This window comes from Seriola lalandi, unplaced genomic scaffold (genome assembly GCF_002814215.2).
Source record: "Seriola lalandi dorsalis isolate HSWRI2012SDOR001 ecotype SW California unplaced genomic scaffold, Sedor1 jcf7180002054591, whole genome shotgun sequence".
NCBI classification, from domain to species: domain Eukaryota; kingdom Metazoa; phylum Chordata; class Actinopteri; order Carangiformes; family Carangidae; genus Seriola; species Seriola lalandi.
The window spans coordinates 1,637,230-1,646,791 of NW_019525144.1; the positions used below are offsets into that span (position 1 = coordinate 1,637,230).

Genomic DNA, 9,562 nt, shown 5'->3' on the forward strand with positions numbered 1-9,562 from the left:
CGCAAAGACACACACACACACACACACACACACACACACACACACACTGTACAGTAAGCAGCCAATACAATTCATTGGACTCATTTTAGAATTGCGGTCAAGAGGCTTCAAAATTAATTTGCTTAAATATTTTGTCTCTCAAGGCTATATGTGCTGTATTCTGTGAAAAGCTTAGACATGTTTTGATTGTACACACACTCTAAAATGCGCGCGCACGCACACACACACACACACTTTCATTGAAACCTTGACTTGCTGTCAAGGTCTCGGGAGTCTTTTCTCATTTGATGAGAAAGTGTTTTATAGAATGAAGCAACTGTGCTGTGTTTATTTGCACCTGCTGCACATGTGTTATGTGAAAAGCTTTTTAGAAAAGCTAATGCATGGTAGCAGCCAGTGTCACAGCTGGTAGTAGGACCTCAGGCAGGGAGGACCCAAGTGCAGCCACACAGGAAGGCTGGTGCAATGAAGGAACTTTAATATAGTACGTGACGAGGACCATTCACAGGGCAATAAACTTTGGGCAGACAGCCTGGTGGCAGAAGAGACGAAGAGCAGGGTACCTAGGAGGGACAGCCTGCTCGTTGGAGAGCCAATGAGCAGCAAACCTTGGGTGGGTGACCCAGGGGCTGAAGAGCCGGAGAGCTGAGGCCGCTGGCAAAGGTGGGTGCCCTCTGGAAAAAGAGCTGGGCACCTACTTTCATACTGGAGTCCAGAGTAGGTAGCCAGCAACAGGGGAGCCAGACAGGCCAACAGACAAAGCTGAGAACCAGAGGCAATGGAGACTGGCAACTGGAGCATCAGGCAGGCGGCGTGATAATCTGGCGGGATGTCCTCAGCTGGGAATACAGCCTCAGGAGCAGGTGGTGCATCAGGAACAGGCTGGTCATTGACAGACACATCGTCAGCAGAGACAATAGCAGTGGAAGTGAGCTGGTCGGCAGCGGCTGAGATGACGGCGTTTTAGGCAGCTAAAACAATGGCCTCAGGAGCAGGCTGGTCTTCAGCAGAAACCCCTTACAGACTCAGGAATGGGCAAAACATTGGCTGGGACGGCTGACTCAGGCTGGAGGCTGGCAGGCCGGAGCCAGCTGACTGGGCGGCAGGCTGGAGGTTAGCAGGGTAGCTGGCTGGAGAACTGGCTGCTGGCAAGCAGGCCAGGAGATAGCTGCAGGAGAAACAGACTGGGAAGCAGGTCTCTAGGAGGCATGCAGCATGGCTGTGCAGGTGGTAAACAGGACATGGATCAGGGCTGAAGACAAACCTCCACCTGTAAAAGGCTTTCTCTTGCGTGAAATCAGCCTGCTTTCAAAAGGTAACCAGTGACTCAGGACATCTGGCTCTTCATTAAGAAATTATACACTCAAAAGTTCTCCCAGGTAAATGGCAAGCCAAGTAGGAACTTGTCTGCTGGGTCCACATTAGGTGAGACTATACTGTCATAGCTGGTGGTAGGACCATTGACAGGGAGGACCCAAGCACAGACACTCAACCAAGGCTGGTGCAATGAAGGAATTTTAATAGAGTAAGTGATGAGGACCAGGCTTACAGACAGACAGATGGACAAGAAGGGAGACAGGTACAGACAACAGGTAACTACATACAGGAAGCAGACTGGGGTAAACGAACTGGGCTAAGTGTAGGTAGGCGAGGAAATTCCAGGGATTGGCAATGGAAAACAGGTGAGCAGGCGGATCTGAAAACAGGAAGGAAGTCCAGGGACATCTGGTGGACAGGTGGACAGGGCTGAGACAGGACTCTTAACAGGCTCATCTGTGGCCTTGCCATCAGTCAGCAGCCCAGATCTCCCCTTTCACTAAGAAAATTGTGTTTTAGCTTTTTCCACTGGGTTTTTGTCAAGGATGGAGAGAAGCAAAAAAGTAAATTTGACCTTCTTTTTTCCTCGTTCCTTGTGTCGTCATGCCAGAGCTGGAATAACAGTGGCCACACATCAAGGTCACTATGACCTTGGTAACTGGCTGCATTTCTGGGGCTGTAAATCTGCTTCCAGTTAAATGCCGCCTTTTCACCGACATGTGAAATCTTGAGGATTTTGTGGAGTTTAATAAGTTTTCGTCACGGTCAGATGGAGAGAGGAATTGAACAGAGGATTCATTGTGTTGGTTGTAATTAGGCTGTATGATTATGTGCTTGTTTGGTTTCACATGAATTTACTGCTGCTGTTGCTGTACGTAGCCACCAGAACTGGAATTGCTTTTCAGAATACAGCAAAAAATATAACATTTCTTGTGTTTAATTCATGTTACACAGAATTTACTGAATCAAACAGTAAATTAAATGTATTGTTCGAAGTTGCTCTTTGGATGTGGAGGAAATATGTTATTTTACCTTTAACTGTCTGTAACATGACACCAGCACAGTTACAAGTCACTTCATCTATCATCATTATAATTCCTGTCTCCATATAACATGATGTCAGTATTGATTCCTATATGACTGGTTTACACAGATAATAACCATAACCTTTGACACTGACACAGACTCTGTAGGACACCAGCATTCAATGACCTCACTAACCTCATGACTCATTGGATATAATAAGGCTGATATGTCACTTACTCTTTTCCTTGCATGTGAACAAATTTAGATATGTCACTCAAATTGCTTGTAATCATCTTCTCTTTGGCGTCATTAGTTGTTTGGTCTGACCTCACCTTTCACCTTTCATGTAATGCTGAGCACTGCTAGGATATTTTCTGATTCATTTGTAGTCAGCGATTTTCATTTTGCTTTAGCAGCAATTTCCTTGCCTTTCTTGCTTCCTTTAAATTCTATCCCCTCCCCACCTTTGTCCCCAGGGTTTTTTTTTTGTTTTGTTTTTTTTTTTGTTTTTTTTAAACATTTGTCTTTGTCCTCTCTTCCTCTCCCAATGTTCACCTCATCTCTCCTGTTGTATTTTATCCATCTGTTCACTCTTTTCAATTAATTGTCTCTTCTTGAATTGACCTAGTTCGTACCATGTAACTGCATCATCACCACTTGGGATACCCCTCTCTTTATCCTGTATGGTTCTCTACTTAAAACTACTAAATTAAGTTGTTTTTTGTTTTTTTTAACACTTTTGTTTTTTTCTTGTACCCAGATGCCAGACAGCTGCCAGATGTAGCTCTGACAGGAAAGTGTACCAGGGAATGTGATGAATTTGGCCACTCTGACACTTGTTGGATGCCCGTCCGCCCTTCACCACGCCAGCGTCAGCGGCACGGTAGCGACCCCCCACGGCTCTCCACCTTTGCCCCGGGTGATAATAACAACAATCTCCGTGGTAACGACCATGAGAGTGACAGCGAGAGTGCCGGCAGCGCAGGGAGCTCAGAACCCGGGGTGGTTGTTGGCGGAGAAGCTCCAAGATTTCCCTTAGCCAATGGGGATCCTCTTGGCACCCTGGGTAGTGGAGACCGCAACAGGAACATGGGCGATCACAACCGTAACCTTCTGAACCGCAAGATGACTTCGGCATCCTACGACACATTCAGTAGCGCAGGCTTTGGGAGACGCCAGCAAGAGGAGGAAGGAGGAGAAGGCCAGAACCCGCCTGAGGTCATACCACTGACGCGGACAGGAGGGGACTACAAGACCACGTCCTGTCTCACGCTGTCACGCCGCGAGGTCTACCTGTGACATCCTTGCAACGGAGCAATCATCACACAACTCCCTTTTCTGAAAAAGAGGGAGGGTTAAGACTTTACCTGCCAGTCATCAGTTTGGAGGGCCTTGTGAAAATATGAAAATGTCAGGGAAGATGTTTCCAAAAGCTGTGTATCAAATTGGAACTTTTGGATTCTAACTAATATTTATAGGCACTTAAACTTGAGCAATGTTGGATCAACTCTTCGCAGAGCTCTGACCACAAGTACTTTCTAAAAAAAAAAGTGTTTTTTTTTTTTTTAACTACCAGAGAAAGTTGCCTACAGGCAAAAATCCTATTATGTCCTTGTGGAGGAGGACAACTTCATCTCCTCTTCTTTTTACCTGAATCCAATGCATGCCTGACCCTCTGCCACAGAGGGATCTGTGTGAAGAACAGAGAGATCGAGACTGAGTAAATCCGGATGTTATAAATGCCTCGGTGTAAATAAAAACTTTCTCCGAGGCTACAGCAGACCAGATTTGGACTCAGCTGACAAACCATCTTCTGAAAAACCAGTGAGGTCTTAACAAGTCAAAATAGATGAAAAGAAGTAATGGGTCTTTGATTGAGTTATTTGGATGTTATTTACACCAGTCAAACTTTCTAATGCCTAATCAACTCTATCATAACACAAGACGGGAATATTAACCAATGAAACTGCTAACCCCGTGAGAATCTTAAGTCATAAACAGAGTATCAAAGTACCAACACAAGTGTGGTCGCTGTACAGTTACACAGTAGAAAAAAAATCAGGTACTGTTCTTTAAAAACATAAGTGATTCAGAACAAATTTTTTTTTTTTTTTTTTTTTTTTTTTTAACGATAATCAAATGTAACCATTCAGAATATAAGGTTCTCATAGAGTGTCAGTAGTGCCACAGTTTCTCCGGCGTGTGTGAAAATATGTGTTGATTATTTTGCCTTCACGCCCAGTCTGTATGTATATATTGTATGTGTGTACTTGATAAAACGGCAGTGTTCTCTCTCTGCTGCTGTCCACCGTTTCAGAGTAGACTGAGGCGTTAGGTTCACGACACGTCTACAGTATCCTAACAGTGTTCATGTATCATAAAATGTTCTTTCATACACATGCACACACACGTACACATGCACGCATGCACGCGCTTACACATACAGACCTTAGCATGTAAACACAAACAGTGCATTAACAGAATGCGAACATGCATAGGGCCACAGTTTATGACAAGACTCAGTGGCAGTGTAACATAAAGTATATAATAACTTGCATTAACTTTCATACAGAAAACATTAAGCACACACGCACACACACACACACACATACAGCATATTAAAACATAAGTAGAAACACAAACTCATATTAAGATGTGTGCAATGCGCAAAATTCATATGCACTATGTGTGTATGTGCTCTTAATCATAATTTTTTAACATATTGCCTCTCATTGAAATAGCTGTAGCATTTTGCCTGCTCCCCTCCAGCCAGTATTTAAACATGAAATGTATTTAAATAATTACTCATCTCTCTGACTGACGTGTGGGGCGACATTAAAGGGAATTTCAATGACATCTACTGTATGTAATAATGAATCATGTGGGAATATGAGATATTCTGCATTCTGTAAGTAGGACTCATAGAAAAACCAAATTTCTGTAAGAAAAAAAAGGAAAAGAAAAAAAGATTCTGCATGAAAGAAAGATAATGCTAACTTTTTTTCTCTCTTTTTTAAACCACACGCCTTTTTGGATACCACGCCTATTTGGATACATCTGTACTAAATGTGTGCGCTTATGGGGAAGTGGAGATAATGATGGCAGCAAGGGAGTTCGCTTCAGTGGATTAAACTTTTGCTTCTTTATCGTAGAGTGGGTCTGGGCTAACCTTGGGCCTTTCTCTCGGTTTACACGCCCCTGAGTCGGCACGAAGGGTGCCGCAGGCTGTAACAAAAAAGAACACAATGTAGTGGGAGCGCAGAGTTCTGCTGCAACCCTTTTCACCGCACAGTGCCGAACTGAACACGCCCGTACTGCTGTGCTGAACCGTGCAGATAACAAACTCCTTCACATTTGTCCTTCCCAGCAGGTACTGCACGACTCCAGACACACTCTGCTGCACTGGGCTGAAGAGTGGGTGTGGATCGAGGCCAGCACATCTTAATTCCCATCATCAGTGTGTGGTTCAGTGGTGTGATAGGGATAATAGGGTTAGGTCGTCCCTGTGGTCTTAATGAGTTTCCTTTCTCCTCTCTTCTCCCCTGATCTGCACTGATCTCATTAATGTCTGGATAGGCGAATGTAACACTGCTGGAAACTGCTAGTAAGTGTGTCTCTTCAAAATTTTTTTCTGGTTGTTTTGAATCAGATGAGGCAAAAAAAAAAAAAAAAAAAAAGAGTCACACTTGTTAAGGATGTACTGCAGTTTAGTTAATAGATCCTCGTAGAGCTTAGAGTCAGAAAACACGAGCAACACTCAGGTAAGATGCACAGCAGTGTTTAACCTGTTAACTAACTACTTGAGATTTTGTCCGCACACAAACCCACACACACTGTCGCTGCTCGACTGTCCCCTCACTGAAAGACAGCCTAATGTTTGGAAACAGTAAAGTATGACTCCTTTTCAACTGCAATCAGGCTAAGAAATGGGTGTGCTCTATGTGCGTGATTACAGTTTGTATACCTGTATATACCTTCGACTTTATAACTCTGTAGTTTGTTCTGCCACTGATGTACTTTCTCCCTAAGCCTTCATTACCCCCAATTCCCCCAACATGGCTGTTTACAGAGCTCTGTTATTGATGGACTGTGCTAAAGATGCAATAGAACTGGAGGCCTAACATATGGAGCTACTGTTCATGGAGAGTTCACACTGAAAAGGGATTTGTGAAAACAATCACAACTTCCTGCAGGGTACGTACACCGAGACATGTGCTCATTCTCTTGGATAAATGTCTCTCAATCCCTAGCAGGCCAGAAAGGTCTTGAAGAACTAAATGTCCAGTATGTGAGCTTTGGAAAGAGACTCTTGACACAGCCCTGCCTCATCACAGTGGCAGATATTTCTTCAAAACTGCTGTTTTATGGCAGTTCCATTTATGGCACCTTTCAAACCCCTCCGATCTGGATTTAAGGGAACTTAGCTGTACATGAATCTGTGTGGGTGTGTATCTTTTTTATACTGCACGTTTAAACATGAATATGTTTCAGTCTACTGCAAAACAGAGAGGGGAGACAGACAGAGAGGAGCGTAAACGTCTGAGATCTGTCGCCCGGTAATCAAGACATTTTTAAAAACAGACACTTCAACGGACATCATGTACCTGTCATCCCCCTCGTGCTGTTATCCGTATAGCCATGTACAGATAAAACTACACTGTAGAACAGACAACTGGAATCCATAACAGACAATGGCATGCTTAAGGTCTTCAAATCTGCACTTGAGAAAAAAAAAGAGAAAAAAAAAAACTGTTATTTTTATTTTCCTCTTCTTTGTGTTCTTTTCTTAAGGGGCTGGCACTGTTTTCTTGCTGCTCCCTTCCTGTAATTAAATAATGAACTAATTGCATTTGCTATGAAGAGGAAGAAGAGGAGCTGTCGACGAATGGTTTGGTATGAACATGAATCATGTAAAAGTTTGACTTTGACATTAAAAACTTCAAACACTCTTGGTTGTCTGTTAACTTTTTGACAGTTATGTTTCACACAGTAGCTGAGATAAACAATGGCTGGGGCAAAGAAAGTACTTCCAATATTTTCTTCTTCAGTATCACTTTCAAATGACCTGTTAATGGTAAACAGTCCACACACATAAGTTGTAATAATTTCTAAAGCCTTCTTAAGTGTTTTCTGCAATTAAGGTCTTTATTAATGGTTAAAATATCATTTATCAATGCCTTATAGGTAGTTATAATCTATTAATAAGAACCATGTTGCAGAAAATCCTCATTCAGCATGATACTTGCTTTGTGGTTTACCTAGCTCTTTAATTTATCAAGAAGACCTCCTCCAATGGACTGTGTGACCACTTATCCTCCGGAAAAGGGCTCCAGGGCATCTGGACCAAAATCCATTTATTAACAGCCAGTTAACATTGACAGCTGTAGAAATGATAGGTCATATAAGAACTCTTTATTAATTATCTATTAAGATTTATAATTGCAGGTGACTGACTTACTTATGCCGATAGCTTATTAGAAAATGAAAAACGTTTGACTCTACATGACTTACTAATGTTTACAGTGGGGTCCAGAATTTGGAGACCACTTTCCCATGCTCATTCCCATTCCAAGAAAAAGGTGCCTTATTCAAATGGTACTTCATTGCTTAACAGTTGACAAAACTATTTTAATCCAAGGTCCACTTACTAACTTGCCTTTAGACGTTCAAACTCAGTTCTACGACAATTGAGCAAACGTCATCCGCTGATGAAAACCATGTGGTGCAGTCAAAAGCTCCAAAACAAGAAAACAAGCGACTGAGTGGAGATTGTTTTGTTATCTGCTGTTTCCAAGGTTGAAAATGAACTGTCAGCTCAAACTGTTTTCATGCCTAACAGAACCCCCCCACACACATCCACACACACACACCACCACCACCCCCCGTTTCGCAGAATGACACTCTTATTTTTTGTGCAATGCCAATTTGCACCTGGCTGACATCCAAATACATTTTAGAATATCACTGAAATGTGGTTCCATCCATCAACTTTATCTTTGAAAGGTGAATTTTTTAAACTGGGTCCTGCTGCAAGAAAAGTTTTAAAATGTAGAGGGCAATTTGTGCTTATACTTATCAGAAAATGCTTCAGAGGTGTTAACTGCAGCGAAGATTAGTGTGAAAGACTCAAAATGTCAAAAATAAAAAGTCCCGCAATCTGTGTTTCTATTTGTTCAGTATGCAACACTGACACCATGTGGTCATGTATCAGTATTACTTACTGGTTTTCTGGCAGCACATACAATACAATACATACAAGTTTCAAATTCATTTTGGTCATGGTGAAGTAAAGAAAAAGTAACGGTCAAGAAATAAGTTTCTCTAAAGATACATCAGAAACTACAACCAATACTGGCAAGCTACAAATACATGTATTTGCATCTTGAATTCAACAGTCATTTCTTTTGAGCCGACAGCCAGGCGATACACCTGCCAGTTTCATATATAGCTGAGAATGTGGCCTCTTGTGCTTAGTCTGCTATACAGGATTTAATGTGACACAATCTGGAAAATGATCATGTATGAGTGGAAGGCTCTTCATATTTCACAATGTCTTTCATATCGGATATAAAATTGCTAATAGGTGAGTAATACCTATTGTAACGTTGTAATTCAGAAGTGTAAGTAGCTGTGCCTTTGTGATTGCTTTGGATGTTATATGCCACAAACATACACAGGTAAGATACTGTAAAGAATTGAACGACTTTCAGCGCGCTTTCAATCAGAATCGTTAATTTCATGCGCAGTAAAACCACCAGTGCAGATAATACCAACAAACCAAGCTCATTTTAGTATTTGATTATTATCACCGTCAAAACAACCAAATAGCAAACTCCACTCTGGTTTCCACTTTAACAGTCCAAGAAGCTGGGCTTCAATTTGTACTAGTCACGGGCTATTCACTTAATGCAGATCCACTGTAGCCTACTAATTTGATTTCTCAAACAATTACAACTTAATATTCACATCACAGGTTGAATGAATTATACTGTTTGAGAAAAGGATTGAAACAGTTTCTCAGTTCACAGTTTATTGTGTTTTTCTAGGCTGATGGCTTATAACAGTCTAACATTTGATTTGGGGTCTAGCTTAAATGTCGGTTCACGGATTCTAAGGCCATATAATTTTGCACCCTCATTATCTGCAATTAGTATAATCACTTGTATTAAAATGCCAGCATGTGTCACATCCAATAAAAGTCTGTTTTCAAGAAGAAAAA

At 41.9% G+C, this 9,562-nt stretch overlaps 1 protein-coding gene across 1 annotated transcript in view; it reads left to right on the forward strand.

Moving 5' to 3' along the window:
- The window catches only part of pcdh7a (protocadherin 7a), a 43,523-nt gene extending 36,232 nt beyond the window's left edge, over positions 1 to 7,291 (forward strand). Inside the window, exon 5 of the mRNA XM_023419211.2 lies at positions 3,104 to 7,291. Within this exon, the coding sequence (XP_023274979.1) occupies positions 3,104 to 3,642 (539 nt within the window). The 3' untranslated portion in view covers positions 3,643 to 7,291. The remainder of the gene's footprint in view (positions 1 to 3,103) is intronic.
- The last annotated feature ends 2,271 nt before the right edge of the window (positions 7,292 to 9,562 follow it).